Genomic DNA, 18,584 nt, shown 5'->3' with positions numbered 1-18,584 from the left:
AATAGTTTAGGCAGCTTTTTATGACTTGTGTAACTTATTCTTGAAGTCGTTTACCGTGTTACTGCTCACTACCTCCAAGAGAGAGAGAGAGAGAGAGAGAGAGAGAGAGAGAGAGAGAGAGAGAGAGAGAGAGAGAGAGAGAGAGAGAGAGAGCAGTTTCTTCACTCGTAGGAAGATAAACAAGTGTCATCAATTCTTAGACTTAAAGTATATAAAGAATCTTCATCATTTCTTTTGATTCAGAAATGAATGCTAATGCTCAAATGATCATTTGAACTAAATCTGTTCTGTCCTTGGAGATATAACCAGGATAACAGGATAGTCATTTAGTCCTAAATGTTTAGATTTTCTTTGGGGATGTTAAATACTGATTTTGGGAAAAAGGGTTGGGATACAGCATTCGATAAGCAAAATATGTAATACTGTAAACAAAATCTTCATAGTATTTCATTTCATTTACAAATTCATGATAACCATCAATTATGTTTGGAGACTATTTCTGCCATTTGGGAGTTTAAAAATAGTAACAATTTTAGGTATTTGTTATCTTTCATTAATGTTATTATAGAAGACCTTAAAATGCTTAAAGATTCGTTTAGCCAAAGCATATTTCTCTTTTTTTCGGCCAGTTTCAGGAAAAGTGCAAAGCTATTTGTCATGAGGATATTTACCATTTTTTTCTTTTTTTAGTTTACAACAAAACCCTCAAAAGAATATTGTGAGTTGAATGGCAAAACAGGATTAGAAAGGAAACTATGAGAGAGATTAGTCGAGTGCCATACGTGGATGAGATCATGGTGAGAGGAAGATGGAGATGGTTTGGGTATGCTCTTCGCACTTACCAAGAGAGATTAATTCACAAAACTGTCAACTGGGACCCACAAGGCACTAGTAGGGTTGAAACACCCAGGCCTACATGGCTGAGGACTATGAAGCGTAAAGAAGGAGATGATGAATGGAGAAGTATTGATTTAAAAGCTCAAGATAGAAACGACTGGCGAAATCTAACTGAGACCCTTTGCGTCAATAGGCATAAGAGGAGATGCAGTTGATAATGATAATGATAAATCAGGTGGATATATTGAAAGCGTTCCTGCCTAGCGCTCGCCGGACTGGGGTTCGAGTCCCGCTCAAACTCGTTAGTTTCTTTAGTGAATGCAACCTCACCATCCTTGTGATCTAAGGAGGGATGGTTTGGGGATCCTATTAGTCCACCGGAGTCATCAGCAGCCATTGCCTGGTCCTCCCTGGTTCTAGCTTGGATGAAAAGGGGTCTTAGCCAATGGTTATATGGATATATGGTCAGTCTCTAGGGCATTGTCCCGCTTTTTAGAGCAATGCCACTGTCCCTTGCCTCTGCCAGTTACGAACGACTTTTAAATCTTTAAACCATATCCTTTAGAAATGATGAATCGAATTCATAGTTCATTCCTCAGTTTTTATTTTTCAGTCACGAAGACCTATAACTATGAACGGTTTAATATTGTATATATGTCATTCTATACTTTTCAGCTCATCTCCATCTTTTCCAATCCTTAAGTTTCATAGCTTAAAATCCTGTTATATTTGAAGAACAATACTCATAAAAAAAGTATTAAAGAAAAATGAATTATGAATCTTATCGATGTTATTATGTGATAATAGGAGCTATTGCAGTTCCACAGTGCCTATACATGAGTATTATAAAATAAGCCATTTATTTTGCAATTGAAGAATAGACAGACCGAATGAGCTATGGGAAGAATAATGATGGGAATAGCACTACGAGACAGGATATTAGAAACATGTATACGAGAGCAAACTAAAGTAGAGGATAGTCTAACAGGTAAGAAAAAGAAACAGATATGTACAGTATAATCTGTCAAGTAAATGTAAACATTAAACCATTTAGCACTAAGGCCTCTGGATATTCCAACGCAAGTTTCAGCTAAAGACGTTACCATTGTTGCAAATCATGCGAAAATATACAAGAGAGTTTGCCGGTTCTTTCTACATAGCAACGACGGAGTGTTATAAAAAAAAAGGATTTGGGTGGAGTCCCGAACAAAGGGTTATACTAGCTAGGGATACAAGACCCGTCCCACACGGTAAAGCTAGAAAATGCTGCCCCCTTTTTTTGCTATATATTTACTGGTGTTGGAGAGGTAGGGTGAGGTAGGGTGGGGTAGGAAGTTAAAGTTGATCCTGGTGTACCATCTTCAAGTAGTTGTATAAGGGCAAATATTGGATGACAAAGGGGGCGGGGGGGTTGGGAGGGGCGGGGAACAAGACTTGGGGTAACCGAACTACATTCCTAAGGGCCTGAGGGCAATGGCAAAGGGGGGGGGGCGGGGTGATTTTTGAGGAAGATCTTGGGTATATATAGGAGCAGCTATCCGAGGACAGGCATCGTCCTGCTGAGTCGTGGCCAAGATGAAGTTTCTGGTAAGTACAGAGAGAGAGAGAGAGAGAGAGAGAGAGAGAGAGAGAGAGAGAGAGAGAGAGAGAGAGAGAGAGAGAGAGAGAGAGAGAGAAATGATTATCAGTATTCAAAGTCATTACATGTGGATTCAAATCCTTTTATTTTGATTTAATTACTTACATGTATATGTTGGAGCTTCTCTGTTACAGCGTCACTACTTGTTTCATAGTCAGTGTATGAGGTATCCTTTATTTCTATGAGGTATCGTTTATTCAGCATAACCAAACCATAGTCAATTCTTTTTAGTGAGGCAGATTTGCACTGACTCGGAGGGGTGCCCTATTAGCTCGGAAAATTTTCCTGATCGCTGATTGGTTGGACGAGATAATTCTAAACAATCAGATAGCAGGAAACTTTTCCGAGCTAAAAGGGCACCGCTGCGAGTCAGTGCAAATGCGCCTCATTAAAAAGAATCGACTATAGTATAGATAACTGTTTATTGGAAAAAATTCAAAAGGTATCATAAAGGCCAGTTATACTCTTAAATATAAAGGTTTTTTCCTAGATGGGGTGAACAATGTTGATTAAAGTAAGATCTTGCTTAATATATAATGTTTTTCCCTAAATTAAACAGTAAGATAAAAAAATTACAAATTTATAGATTTGAAGAATTGGAGATTTGTAACTCCGTAAAAATCATGTGATTTGAAATAATATCCCGAAAACCTTTCTTGCTCAAAAATCCAGAAACACAGTATGTGGTAATTAGAATCAACACCGGAAACTATAGCATATAAATTTCAGACCACCGAAAAGTAATATATCTAAAATTATCCTGAATGATATTTAATTAAAGATCAAAGCCCGTTGGTAAAAGCGCAAATTAGATTAGTTAAAATTCTTTAAGGAGAACTTTTTTTTTAATGGAGCAATTTCTCCAATAACTTGAATTTCTTAGTGAAAATACATTTATTTATATTCATGTTATTCGTATGGGCACTGGTCATATATTATCAAGTAAGATAACATCCTTATTTATACACCCTAAAAATACTCATATACATCCCACGACACACACAAATACACACACACACACACACACACACACACACACACACACATATATATATATATATATATATATATATATATATATATATATATATATATATATATATATATATGTATATTGGTTTCTAAGAATTTAAGTGACTGACTTACTTTCACTTATCGATATAATGTGCATTAAACACAACCTAAATACATTAACAATACATACACACATACACACACACACAGACACACACACACACACACACACACACATATATATATATATATATATATATATATATATATATATATATATATATATATGCAAACACACACTCATATAGATATAGATATATATCAATATTAAGTTTATTTAATTGTTGCTTCTTCTTATAGGTAGTGCTGTGTCTTTTGGGTTTGGTGGCTGCTGAGCCTCAGCTGATCTTGCCTTACAACGCACCTCTGCTGAATCCAACGATCAAGACTGATGGCGGTGTGATCAGCACCTACACTGCAACGTATCCAAATGCTGGATTTCCATCGATAAGGGCAGCCCTTCCTTACAACTTTGGATACTACCCATACTCCTTCCCTACCATTTTGGGCGCAAAGCCTGCTGAGGATACCACCGGCCGCCAAAAGCGCTCTGCTGATGCAGATCCTGCCATCAATTTCCCTACTCTAGCTACAATCCCAACCACACTTAATTACCGTTACACTGGACTTCCTGCTGCTGTCAGCACTTACTCTGTACCACAGACCATCCCTTACACTGGAGTTTCTCCAATTGTAGGAACATACCCTTACACCACTGGCCTTACTCCTTACACCACTGGCCTTACTCCTTACACCACTGGCCTTACTCCTTACACCACTGGCCTTGGTCCTTACACTGCCAACTGGCCTTTCGTTCAACCTTTTGTAGGCACTGTCAAAGTTGAAGCCCCAAAGGAGGAAGGCGTAACCCGTGCTAAGCGCTCTGCCGACCCAGAGGCTGATCCTCAGCTTTTGACCACAACCACTGGAGTTACTGGTTTCACTTACCCAGCTGTCAACACTGGAACAGTTGTGCCATCTACATACACTTACCAGAACTTCCCCTTCCGTTACCCAACAACATACACTGCTGGCTACCCTTTCGGAACTCTGCCAATTAACACTGTCTATGGTTAAGCTGATTTTAAAGCCTCAAGGATTTTAAAGAGTCTTTAGATACCTCTCTATAGCTCTGCTATTCTTGAATAGCTTATTCGAGAATACGTGACACCAATTGTGGACTTAGAGAGATGCAGTATTTAAAAGGCTTCTTGGTTAACATCACATCCATTGATTCTGACAGGACCGATCACCGATCACCGGAACCTGGACATCATTTGACTATGGTTACTTTCTTTGTCAATACTTCTTTATACATATTTAAAACGTATAAAAAAATGTGATATTAAAAAAGTTTTGATAAATTTTATTTTCAAAATGATTATCATTTATTCCCCCTTCGTCACATATCAAAAACAGTCAAAAGTATTGTTTTAATTATCAAAATATCATAGTTAGATTCAATTAAGAGTAAAAAAAAATATTTTAGATAACAACATATTTCTAAAAGGTAGAAAGAAATGGTTGACTACCAAACATGGCCGAAGCATTATTTTCACTTCAGATGGATGCAATAGTTTGGTTTTGGTATCACAAATGTTTTAGTCTATATGTCAACTTCAGCCTAAGTGCATAATGATTGGTGCACTAGGAGTCATTTGAGACCTAGGAATCCAAAGTACATATGTTCAAAGTAATTGGAAATAGTCAAATCATTTAAATTTTAAAATGGCTGTCCAATTTGCTTATAATTTAAGCCCTTAGTTTTCCAATAAAGACATACAATCATAGTTAGATGTAGACGACATCTAACAATGATTATGTGGCAAAATATGGACAGAACTTCATGCGGATAAACTGAAAAAGACAAATGTAATGAGAATTTTAAAGAGCATAATGCTGTACGTCATGCAGTTTTCGTTTTTATGATGTATATTGAACAGAAAAATATTATCTAATGTCTAGTTTCTAATATGGTTTAGAAGTGTCTAAGCAATATTTCTTAAAACAAAAGCTGTTCACTTTTCTACTGAGTTTTGAATTGTTTATTTGGTAAATTGAATCTGCTCAATACCTACAATCACGTGAAGAAATCAATTGTAGTAATTCCGTTAGTAGGTTGGCCAAGGCACCAGCCACCTTTTGAGATATTACTTATTCATTCTCCTCTTTCCTTATACACCTGGCAACGCAAAGATAACCCAAAAAGAATCTCTTCCACTCAAAGGGTTAACTCTTGTACAGTATTATTGTTCAGCGGATACTTTCCACTTGGTAAGGGTAGAAGGAACTCTTTAGCTATAGTTAGTAGCTCTTCTAAGAGAATAAAATAATTATTCTCGAGTTTTGGGTAGTACCATAACCCCTGTGCCATTGTCTTTCATCGTCTTGGGTTACAATTATCTTATTTTAGGGTACACTCAGGCACACTATTCTATGTTTCCTTATTTCCTTTCCACAATGGGCTATTTTCCCCGTTGGAGCCCTTAAGCTTATAGTATCCTACTTTTCCCTCTAAGGTTGTAGCTAAGCTAATAATAATAATAATAATAATAATAATAATAATAATAATAATAATAGAAGAGTTATGTTTTTGAAAGAAAATAACCCGTTCAACTTATTTCTTCACCACAAAACAGGCTCAAAACTGTTTTGCAATTCGAATGGGGCCGTTTTGATATTTTTCTAAGTGGAAGGGAATCTGATTAATTTGATTCTTTATTCATTCCATTTTGAAGTAGACGACCTTTTCGGTGCTGCTATACACAATTTGATGGAATGTATTCTTTATCTGGAAGCCATGATGGCAATGATATCTCGGAAAGGGTTATAAGTAGTTCTCTAAGCTTCTCCAGACACAATAGCTATGTATTCAATTTTTCCCCAGTAATCATTATCAAATTGTTGATATACCATTTGATTTGTTATTTCTTTAGTAGAGGTAAAAAATAAATAATAGTTTTTCATTTGAAAGCAGTAATCATTATCAAATTGTTGATATCCATTTGATTTGTTATTTCTTTAGTAGAGGTCATAAACAAATAATAGTTTTTCATTTGAAAGCAGTAATCATTATCAAATTGTTGATATACCATTCGATTTGTTATTTCTTTAGTAGAGGTCAAAAACAAATAATAGTTTTTCATTTGAAAGCAGTAATCATTATCAAATTGTTGATATACCATTCGATTTGTTATTTCTTTAGTAGAGGTCGAAAACAAATAATAGTTTTTCATTTGAAAGCAGTAATCATTATCAAATTGTTGATATCCATTTGATTTGTTATTTCTTTAGTAGAGGTCAAAAACAAATAATAGTTTTTCATTTGAAAGCAAATGACACCAAAGATGTTTCACTTACAACCTGAATCCGGAGTTGCCTAAGTGGTAACGTTCCTAACTGGTGGTCGCCAGGCTGGGGATAGAGTCCCACTTAAATTCGTTACTTCCTTTTGTTGGTGCAGCCTCACCATCCTTGTGAGGTAAGAATGCCGGTTGGTTGTGGGAGTCTATAGGTCTATCTGCTGAGTCATCAACAGCCATGGCCTGGGACTCGTTGGTCCTAGCTTGGTTGGAGAGGGGGCTCGCGTGCTGATCATATATATATATATATATATATATATATATATATATATATATATAGGTATATATATATACCTATATATATATATATATATATATATATATAATATATATATATATATATATATATATATATATATATATATATATATATATATATATATATATATATTACAGATGTAATCTTCTTCAGCACGAAGATAAGTCAATATATAGTAGTCTACATAAGGAAAATTGAAAGTTGTGTATATGTAGAAATGCTCAACAGTTTCGTCCGCCAATGGACCTCTTCTTGGAGCGTTTATTTTTTTTTTTTTGTATAATAAACGCTCCAAGAAGAGGTCTATTGGCGGACGAAACTGTTGAGCATTTCTACATATACACAACTTTCAATTTTCCATATGTAGACTACTATATATATATATATATATATATATATATATATATATATATATATATATATATATATATATATATATGGTCAGTCTCTAGGGTATTGTCCTGCTTGATAAGGCATTGTCACTGTCCTTCGCCTCTGTCATTCATGAGTAGTCTTTAAACCTTTAAACTAAAGCCATTCATCTCCTATTTTCATCAAAAGTCTTTCTTGATAGGATGATTATTGTCCTCTCGAACTGGAGTTGTCATGAAGGCAAAATCATTCTGAGTAAACCACCCCCCCAGAAAAAAGAAGTAAACTTTGACATCCTATTTTATTAATATTTCTCGAGCCTGAAGTACGTGTCTCTCTCTTCCAAGCTTCCACAAAATTCATTTTAAAAAGAGAAATAGGAAAATGTAGTAAGTACTGTATATAAAGAATAGAGGAGACAATATGTAATAATGAATACAAATATATATATATATATATATATATATATATATATATATATATATATATATATATATATATATATATATACTGTATATGTGTGTGTGTGTGTATGTATAGTTTTACACCAAAGTATACATTATTAGTAAATGAAAGATATGAAATATAGCTTTTCAAGTACAAATCCCAATGGGGTTTGAGAACTTGATGCCTATTTGTAGCCCTGGTATGGAATAGAAAAGAAGTGCCTCGGTTTACGAGTAACTCGGGATACGATCATTGTATCTGTTTCCAAGCAAAAATTTCCTTCCATATTTATATTTTTTGTAGAAAAATACTAATGAGACTAGCACCTGCTATGTAGAAAAAATAATGCGGCACTCATATGCTACCCATGCTGAGTTCATATGATTTTTAAGCCCTTTTGTTTTGTTTTGGCTCCCATCCCTCACCCCTGCTCAGACCTTAAGTCTTCTACTCCACCTGCAGCACTCGTAACAGCATCACATAACATTATCTTGTGAACATCTTTAGCCTCTTTCTTACATAAAGTTGTGATTGCATGTTCTTTATAAAATAGAATCACTATTGGTAATGTCAAGTTCACAGTATAAATAGTATAAAACATCATCTAAACAATGGACCCCAAAATGATTAAGAAAGAAGATGATAAACTTAGAGCTGAAAAAAGAAATTATTGAGAAGCATGATAAAGGTATGTGTGGAAAACCTTTCAAAAATGTACCCTCATAGATTAGCACAATCCCGTAGAAGAAAAAGTAATAAGAAAAATTGATGCTGCAATAGGGGGCTCTTAGTCTGATGAAAAAAACGACCAGGTATTCTGGGCAATGACGAGAACTTGCTTCTGACGGGGATCAATGAGGAGCAGTTAGGAGATACTATATTCGAGAACATAATTTGTGAAGAGAAGGCAATTTATAGTCATAAAGCCATGAGAGACTATCTAACCCTGTTGTTATGTACTAATCCAGTGTGGATTGCAAAATCAACCTCTCCTACTGTTTCACTTTGACAATCCGTGAGTCTTTAAGACGTGGACGGTGCAGAGGAAGCAATTCAATGTCATATGGAAGTAAAAACAAACAAGGTTTGGGTAACACGCATTTTGTTTGTCAAATGAAACAATGAGGTTATTGTCCTAGAATGTAAAGGTACCTTATAAACAAGAGCCGTCCACTTCAAGTCTTGTTGCTTATGTACAATGCTCTTGCTCATTCTCCAGTCATTGAAGATATTCTGATGGAGGAACTCAAGTCCATCATGATCAAGTTCCTGCTGCCCAACATCACTCTAATTCTGAAACCCAAGGATCCGTAGGTGATCTACAATTAAAAAAAGATAATATACTCAGTTAATGTTTCGGCGATGCTTTGAGGTCAATAAAGAGACCAAGCTCACCCTATGAAAGTTTTGATAAAGCCTGGTTATGGGTCACAAGGAGAACCCTCAAGTCTTCATGGAGGAAACTTTGGCCTGAATGCATGGCAGCACGTGATTTTGAGGGGTTAAAACCGATGCAAAAGGAGTTAGTTGACGATGAAATGTGTCCTTACGGAGCACAATGGGGTTGGAGGTGGTCAGGGATGGCATCAACGCTGTGCTTGAGAAACATAGCAAGCAGCGGATGACCGAGGAGCTGTTGGTGTTGCATAAGTAGTAGCAACAAGAGGTAGTGGAGGATATTTCATCTGAAGGGGAGGAGGGACAGAGACACAAACCCTGTCTCTTTGAGTGATGTAAGGGAGATGTCGAAAGGCAGGAAACCCTGTAGATTATCTAGAAGCATCTCACACAGATAAGGCTTCGGCAGGGTAAGCAGCAAATCTATTTACTGACAATGTGATGTTCCAATTTCATTCCATTTTAAATCAAAGACAAAAACAGTCGTCTCAAGAAAGGTCACTGGCAAACGCTGAACGTAATAGTGGAAAAAAAGACGAGTGTCCATATATAACGTAAATTAAGAGTTTCATTTATTGAGAGTGAATGCCGTTCAAGAAAAAGAACTAATAATATATTACTCGAAGTTCTCATAAACGGAGATTCTCCATGTCTTAAATTATGAATGTTAAAAGAACAAGATATAAGTGTGGGTATATATACCCCTAACTACGTAGACACTCAATACAGGACCACTTTGGATAATATGGTAAGAATGCTAATGATATTAAGCTCAATAGGTGGCTGGTGTTTCAGGGTCAGTTATTTCTTTGTTCGTTTGACTACTTGTCACTCTATTTGTGTATTGTTAACAATATTGAAGCTTGAGTTAGGTAAGGAGTTTAAGTATATTTTCACAAAGGTATGCTTCATGAATAATAACTAGTTTAAAGAGTTTAGACGTTTAAAGGCTGCTTATGAATTGCAGAGGCAAGGGGCAGTGCCAATGCCTTAGCTAGCAGGACAATGCCCTAGCAAGCAAGACAATGCCCTAGCAAGCAGGATACTGCCCTAAAGTCTGACCATATCCTAACTATTAAAGATATACTCAGGCAAATTATAACCAGACATTATTGCCTGAGCGTATAGTCGTTGCATAAATTCTGGGTGATATTTGTGAGGGGATGTATTGTAAGCGCTGCTAATGTGTGAGACAGTGTGATTGGCTATAACGTCATCAGGGGGTGGGGCTTATTTTACCAGGAATATTTACGACAATTACAGAGGCTAACAATAAGCTCCTCCCTTGGAATATGAACCAACGAGCACGGAAGACTTGGACCGATATTCTATCAACTAATTTGCAGAAAGAAAAAAAGAAGGAAGAATAGGGAATGCAGAGACAATGTGCATGGAATCATGGTAGGTCTCTCCTCCTTCGCCTATTGACGCAAAGGGCCTCAGTTAGATTTCACCAGTCGTCACTGGTCTCACTACAATACAACCCTAACTATGATTTCATTCCCCCCTTGCCCCACCAGTAGTAAGTAGGTAATTTTGCTTTTCCTTCCCATTGAACCCAAGTGATTTATGCATTGCAAGCAGACAGTAGACCCTAAAACATATGCTTAGAATGACGTTCTCCTTGAGGGTTAAGCTGATGACAGCAGAAACAGGAGCCAGTTATTTATCCTATTGGTCGTCGCAAAATGAATCTTGGAATCATAGTTCCGTTATAATTCCATGGATATGCAGCTGTACAACTCATTCATTTTCTTTTATGTCTTTGGAAGTTGAGAGGGTAAATGTTTGGCTAAATCCTTTTGTAGTTGATGGCCCAAATCCCGAATGAGAAAGATATTTCCTACTTGTTTTATTTGTACTTTGGCCATAGCCTGGTTATAATAATTTATCTACAAGTGTTTTGCTCCTTAGATATGAGTTCTGTAAAAAAGAATAAATGAATTCTCTATCGTAATTTTCTTCAGTATCACTTATAGGAATACTTGTATTTTCAGAAAAAAAAAACATTTCTGATAATTATATAAATATTTTAAAATAAACGAAACAGGTTTTATTTTTCAAATGTTCTGAGAATAAAGAGAATGCATTAACCTTATTAGCAAGAACAGGTAATTAACATGAATTAACCTCAGCGATTGCTTTAGTTTGCCTCTAAAAATATGTAGATGTCTGTCCCCGTGAAACTTGACATCATATAAAATCTGTTTTTATATTGGCATTATGAAAGCAAGTATCATTCACACGGAGTTTAGCATAAAGGCTTCAAACTACTTTCATTGTTACTGTTGGTTGATTGGTATAGATTGATCCAGCTTGTAAGTGTGGTTAGGTATCAAAAGGAGAAAGAGACTGACTTTGACCTCTCAAATAAGTCCACCCATGCTATAAGGACACGCTGTTCTGTTTAGTTTCTCTTCATCTTACTTTTTTAATTTTATATAGTTTATATGTGAAGGATCTAATTTAATGTTACTGTTCTCGAAATACTTTATTTTCATTGTTTATTTTTTCTTGTAGTTTATTTATTTCCTTGTTTCCGTTCCTCACTGGGCTATTTTTCCCTGTTGGAGCCCTTAGGCTTTTACCATCTTGCTTTTCTAACTAGAGATATAGCCTAGCTTGTAATAATAATAATAATAATAATAATAGTAATAATAATAATAATAATAATAATAATGATAATAATGATAATAAGAGGTCGAACGAATATATCATATCTAATCTCTTCATCGCAAAATGAAAGCGATATATTCTTTTATTAAATTTTCTTTGCTACAGTCGTGACTGTCATTACCATGTGATATAGAATATCATACGTACAGTACATAAAACTAAAAATTGTACACAAGAATGATGAAGGATAATGGTTATGGCAGAGTAATGGCTACAGATCATTTGTTATATAGTGACCATGCTCCTTGGATAATGTGGATATCACAAAAAAAGGGAAAGAAAATTGCCCAGGTAATTGCATTTAGTGAGCAACAATAAAACGAAATATTTCAAGCCTAAGACAACTCCACCATGTCAGTGGTAAGACCAATGTTCTAATCTTCAGTACTGGATAGATTATCTAGATGAACATTTCTTTTCCTATGTTGTTACTTTCTTTTGTAAATACTCCTGCCATCATATATTCGTTCATCATTATACTAACATCATATGTCATATTTACTTTTGTGTACATTAATGACTTGCTTATTTCTATTCTTGCCCATTAACATAAATTTATTTTTTCTGTATTAATTACTCATAGCCTAACATATACCACGAGTTTTTTAATTCTAAAATTTTCAAACTTTCCCATCAGTCTCAACAGTTCTCCATCATCAAGTAAAAGCATAAATTATATAAGCATCGGTTTGATCCACGTGAAACTTGTACCCATTTTATGGGGATAAGATTGGGGGTAAGTAAACCAGATTTTCGAAGGACTGAAAGCGCTAGCGAAGGGGCGGGGCGGATTCTGAGACGGACTAGGGTATATATCAGGCCAGTTGTCCTGCAACCGGCATCGTTCTTCTTAGTGCAAGACAAGATGAAGGTTCTGGTAAGTAAGCAGCGAGTAGCTCAAATGATTCTTTAACTATTATGTTATAAAGAGTATTTGTTGATGGGATTATAGTGAGTTAAGGAAGTTGGTTTCTGTTGTTCCTTAGAGTAGAATTCTTATGTGTTTTGACATAGAGAACGAGCCAATTGCTTTTGCAGATGATGATAATCTATTTGCTTGATCTCATTTCATTACTAAATTCTTGACTTTAAATTTGACTTTGAGGAAATGCGCTTAGTCTATCTCTTCTTGAACTGTAAAAAATGGTTTATTGGAAAAGATTTTCTTAGAATTTTGGAGTCCTCATTATGCTGATAAAATATTCTTTATTCTTTTATTCAAAGTTGTCCGATAAAAACTTAAGTTTTATCATTTTCTTTAATTTCGATGACAGGTAAATTTGATATCATTGTCAATAATTGGGTTATTATACATCATGAATTTCTTTTCATAATTCTGACCGTCCTTTGCATTGAGATTTTCTCAGGTTGAACCATCTTCCAAACAATCCTAATTTTACAGTCAATTCTAAGAGTCAATCCTTTCCTCTCATTTTCAGCATAATACAGTTTTGATTTAGCCTTTTAATCATGAAATTGAATTTTTAGAACTATCAGAAGTTCAAAATGCGTTTAGATAATTCTTCATTGATCATGTTCATATGTTTATTACTTCGTAGATCAAATGTTTTACCTTGTCTATCATTCATTGTTGTACCTTCAGCATAATTCATAATTTATCTCTAAATATTCCTTTCTCTGGTGCTCTTTTTTTCCCATTGAAGCCTTTGAACTTGCACCCTTCTGATGTTTCAATTGGACTTATAGTATAGCTTAGAGAGTAATGATAAAACAATGTTAGGTGGGATCACTGAGTAGAGAATTAGCTGAAAAAAGGATAGAAGAAAAACAGCAGTGGAACACAACGTTGCACAACATAAGTGCTACAGTGAACTTTCGAAATTATTTATCAACTCTAAAAAAATATCTATTACTTTTATGGATAAAAAATTATTGCATCTGTGACTTTGTATGTTCATCAGTCAAGACAATTAACAATGAATCAAAAGGCCAACTTGCACAATAGATTACATACTCATTACTGAACGATGATTATATTAATTTTGCGTTTGCATTGTTATGAAGACAGGATGTTAGGAAATGTTTACGTTTTATTAGTTTCCACAAAATTGGTCGATTTTAGAATCTAATGCGTTTTTTATACTGCACGAAGAGGTATGGCAAAGCGTAATACTCGGACACACAAATACACAGACAGACACACACATAAACACACACATAAAAACTATATATATATATATATATATATATAGATATATATATATATATAAATATATATTTATATTTATATATATATATATACAGTATATATATATATATATATATATATATATATATATATACATATATGTATTTATATATATATATATGTGTGTGTATATATATGTATATATAATATGTTTATATATATACATATATATACGTATATATAAGCAAATATGTAAATATACATATATCTATCCAGAGATATATACAAATGGACACACACATATATACTACATATATACATGTATAATGCATTTATATATACAGTTATAAGTTCAATATTGATTATATAGTTACCTCTGCATATACAGAGCCATATCTATATAAAAAAGTTATATGTATATTTATATACAAATCATTTTCAAATGGTCAATGTATTTCCTTTCAGGCAGTGCTGTGTCTTTTGGGTCTGGTGGCTGCTAAGCCTCAGCTGATCTTGCCTTACAACGCACCTCTGCTGACTCCAACGATCAAGACTGATGGTGGTGTGATCAGTACTTACACTGCAATGTATCCCAAAGAGGGCTTCCCATCGATAAGGGCAGCCCTTCCCTACAACTTTGGATACTACCCATACTCCATCCCTACCATTTTAGCCGCCAAACCTGCTGAGGATACCACCGGCCGCCAAAAGCGCTCTGCTGATCCAGAGCTTGCCATCAAGGCTATCTCTACTCCTGCGTCTACTACCACTCTAGCTACAATCCCAACAGCACTTAATTACCAATACACTGGACTTCCTGCTGCTGTAAGCACCATCCCTTACACTGGAGTTTCACCTATTGTAGGAGCATACCCTTTCACTACTGGCCTTACTCCTTACACCACTGGCCTTGGTCCTTACACCGCCAACTGGCCTTTCGTTCAACCTTTTGTAGGCACTGTCAAAGTTGAAGCCCCAAAGGAGGAAGGCGTAACCCGTGCTAAGCGCTCTGCTGATCCAGAGCTTGCCATCAAGGCTATCTCTACTCCTGCATCTACTACCACTCTGGCTACAATTCCAACAGCACTAAATTACCAATACACTGGACTTCCTGCTGCTGTAAGCACCATCCCCCACACTGGAGTTTCTCCAATTGTAGGAACATACCCTTTCTCCACCAACCTTACTCCTTACACCACTGGCCTTGGTCCTTACACCACCAACTGGCCTTTCGTTCAACCTTTTGTAGGCACTGTCAAAGTTGAAGCCCCAAAGGAGGAAGGCGTAACCCGTGCTAAGCGCTCTGCTGACCCAGAGGCTGATCCTCAGCTTTTGACCACAACCACTGGAGTTACTGGTTTCACTTACCCAGCTGTCAACACTGGAACAGTTGTGCCATCTTCATACACTTACCAGAATCTCCCCATCCAGTACCCAACAACAACAACATACACTGCTGGCTTCCCTTTCAGAACACTGCCAATTAACACTGTCTATGGTTAAGCTGATTTTAAAGCCTCAAGGATTTTAAAGAGTCTTTAGATACCTCTCTATAGCTCTGCTATTCTTGAATAGGTCATTTGAGAATACGTGACACCAATTGTGGAATTACAGAGATGCAGTATTTGAAAGGCTTCTTGTCGGGACCAATCACTGATCACCGGAGCATAGACATCATTTGACTATTGTCAACTTCTTTCTGCATATTTAAAACGTATAAAAAATGTGATATTAAAAAATTATGAATTTTATTTTCAAAATGGTTATCATTCATTCCCCCTCGCCATATATCGAAGACAATCAAAAGTAGTGGTTCTAGTCAGTATTACAATATGAAGATTGAATTGAATTAACAATCTAATCAATTACCTTAAATTACAAACTATTCTTAAAACGTGGAAAGTAATGGTTGTGTACTTATCATGGCGAAAACATGATTTTAATTTTAGATGGTGCAATGGTTTTATTTTTGGTATCACAAAATTTTGGTCTATATAGCAACTTTAAAATTAGCCTGAGTGAACAATGATCGGTGCACTAGGATTCATATGAGACCTAGGTATCCTTATAACACATTTTCAAAGTGAACGGAAATAGTCAAACCATTTTCATTTTTGAAGTGGCTCTACAATTTGCTCATAATTATAGTCCGCAGCTTTCTATTAAAGGCATATAAGCATATTTAGATGTACTGTATTTTGCCTCATGATAGCACTAACTTTATCGTAACAGCGTAAGTCCTTCAAACCATGCTATGTCAACGCCTGTGGAGTCCCATATCTTCATATATAGCATAGTCTACTTAATTCTCAAGAGTTCAGTCGATGATATGTTTTAGAATATGTTCATTTATTATATTTACTATCTATAGCAAATAATGACTTTAAAAACAAATTCAGCAGGCACATTTAGCCTATCAGAGTATTTACAGAATTTGACTTTATTATGACCAGTAGCAAAACTCACCTTTGGTGAATTTATTACAAAGATCCACAGACAATGTTTATGCAATCTTCCTAGCAAAGAAAAAACTAAAGGAACATACCAAACATTGAATAAATTACACAGGTAATTTAACACATTTAAGAGAAAAAATCTGGCAAAATTTGGACAGAACTTCATGCAGCTGTAGGTTTACATGCTGAGTCATCAGTAGCCTTTGCCTGGCTCTTCCACGTCTTACCTGGGATGGAGAAAGTATTTGTGCTCTGATCAAATTCATGTATAGGTCGTTCTTCAAGACATTGTCCTGTCCATTGTTCCTGCAGCTGATGAGTTACCTTTAAACCTTTAATTATACTTCATTTGGCCAGATTAGCTCAATAAAAATGTCACGAAAGGTCACTTTTGTTGTTACTGACTTCTAGTAACTATATTTGAATAGTTACTGCATTTGGTAGGGTAGTGTAACTTCTTGTTAAATGTCCGATTGTATCTATTAATTGAATTCATACCCCATGGGTTATTGACTTACACATAAGCAAAAAATATAATGATATAATAAGGATCCACAATGAGTAATAATAAAACCAAATGAAGAAATTTAACTGGGATTAATTCACGAAGCTTCATTTTACACGGGCTGAGTGTGCTTTAAGCTGTCCACCATTATGTACTCCAGGGCACGACTTGGCGGCAGGAGTTTGCAGTAGTGCATCCCTCCCAAGCCGAAACTAACATCGACGCTTGTCACTAATGTGGGCGACGTCACCTCCAGGTCTGTCAATGGAATCCATGTTTAGATGATGGTATACTTTTTGATTGATTTCCAATTTCCATATGGGGTACTTTCGTACTTATATAATATGAGGTATCATTTGCTTGGATGTTTTATCGTTCAGCAACTGATTCATGAGATAACGTTTCAATTATTATTATTATTATTATTATTATTATTATTATTATTATTATTATTATTATTATTATTATTATTATTATTATTATTACTAGATAAGCTACAACCCTAGTTGGAAAAGCATGATGCTATAAGCCCAGAGCTGCAACAAGGAAAATAGCACAGTGAGGAAAGGAAACAAGGAAAAATTAAATATTTTAAGAACAGTAACAACACTGAAATAGATATTTCCTGTATAAATTATATAAAACTTTAACAAAATAAGAGGAAGAGAAATAAGATAGAATAGTGTGAATGAATGTACCCTCAAGCAAGATAACTCTAATCCAAGACAGTGGAAGACCATGGTACATAGGCTATGGTACTACCCAAGACAAGAGAACAATGGTTTGATTTTTGAGTGTCCTTGTCCTAGAAGAGCTGCTTACCATAGCAGAAGAGTCTCTTCTACCCTTACCAAGAGGAAAGTAACCACTGAATAACTAAAGTGCAGTAGTTAACCCCTCGAGAGAAGAAAATTTGTTTGGTAATATCAGTGTTGTCAAGTGTATGAGGACAGAGGAGTATATATAAAGACTAGGCCAGACTATTCGGTGTATATGTAGGCAAAGGGAAAATGAATGTTAACCAGAGAGAAGTATCCAACGTAAATATATATATATATATATATATATATATATATATATATATATATATTTATATATATATATATATATATATATATATATATATATATATGTATACACATATGTATATATATATATATATACATATATATATATATATATATATATATATATATATATATATATATATACATATATTTATGTATATATATTTCCTGTCGCTGTATGTATATATGTGTGATCATATTGTACTGTATATGCTATTCCTATCATTTCAACATTATGATCTATCTCCTATAATCATTAGGAATATTATCGGCAATTAAACAATCATAAATAACATCAAGAAAACCACTTGATCTAATAACGAAAAGAAACATTCAAGACAAA

The 18,584-nt window shown here is 35.0% G+C and overlaps 3 protein-coding genes and 1 long non-coding RNA gene across 4 annotated transcripts in view; 2 read left to right on the top strand and 2 right to left on the bottom strand.

Moving 5' to 3' along the window:
* The first annotated feature begins 2,323 nt into the window (after positions 1-2,323).
* LOC137655664 (uncharacterized) lies at positions 2,324-4,928 on the top strand. The gene is made up of 2 exons (XM_068389607.1): positions 2,324-2,424; positions 3,851-4,928. The coding sequence occupies exons 1-2, from the start codon at positions 2,413-2,415 to the stop codon at positions 4,625-4,627; spliced, it is 789 nt and encodes a 262-aa protein (XP_068245708.1). The 5' UTR covers positions 2,324-2,412; the 3' UTR covers positions 4,628-4,928.
* LOC137655665 (uncharacterized) lies at positions 4,154-15,208 on the bottom strand. The gene is made up of 2 exons (XR_011046850.1): positions 15,123-15,208; positions 4,154-4,312 (listed from the first exon to the last, which is right to left on the bottom strand). It is a non-coding gene; the product is annotated as an uncharacterized lncRNA (long non-coding RNA).
* On the top strand, positions 12,817-15,952 carry LOC137655663 (nuclear pore complex protein DDB_G0274915-like). Its single transcript, XM_068389606.1, has 2 exons — positions 12,817-12,941; positions 14,679-15,952. The coding sequence occupies exons 1-2, from the start codon at positions 12,930-12,932 to the stop codon at positions 15,714-15,716; spliced, it is 1,050 nt and encodes a 349-aa protein (XP_068245707.1). The 5' UTR covers positions 12,817-12,929; the 3' UTR covers positions 15,717-15,952.
* A 1,299-nt stretch (positions 15,953-17,251) lies between these two features.
* Positions 17,252-18,584, bottom strand: part of LOC137655662 (uncharacterized) — a 17,324-nt gene continuing 15,991 nt past the window's right edge. The window contains exon 11 of the mRNA XM_068389605.1: positions 17,252-17,432. Within this exon, the coding sequence (XP_068245706.1) occupies positions 17,287-17,432 (146 nt within the window). The 3' untranslated portion in view covers positions 17,252-17,286. The remainder of the gene's footprint in view (positions 17,433-18,584) is intronic.

The sequence above is a fragment of the Palaemon carinicauda genome, chromosome 16, assembly GCF_036898095.1.
Source record: "Palaemon carinicauda isolate YSFRI2023 chromosome 16, ASM3689809v2, whole genome shotgun sequence".
Classification (NCBI taxonomy): Eukaryota; Metazoa; Arthropoda; class Malacostraca; order Decapoda; family Palaemonidae; genus Palaemon; species Palaemon carinicauda.
This window is presented reverse-complemented; position numbering and strand designations above follow the sequence as displayed.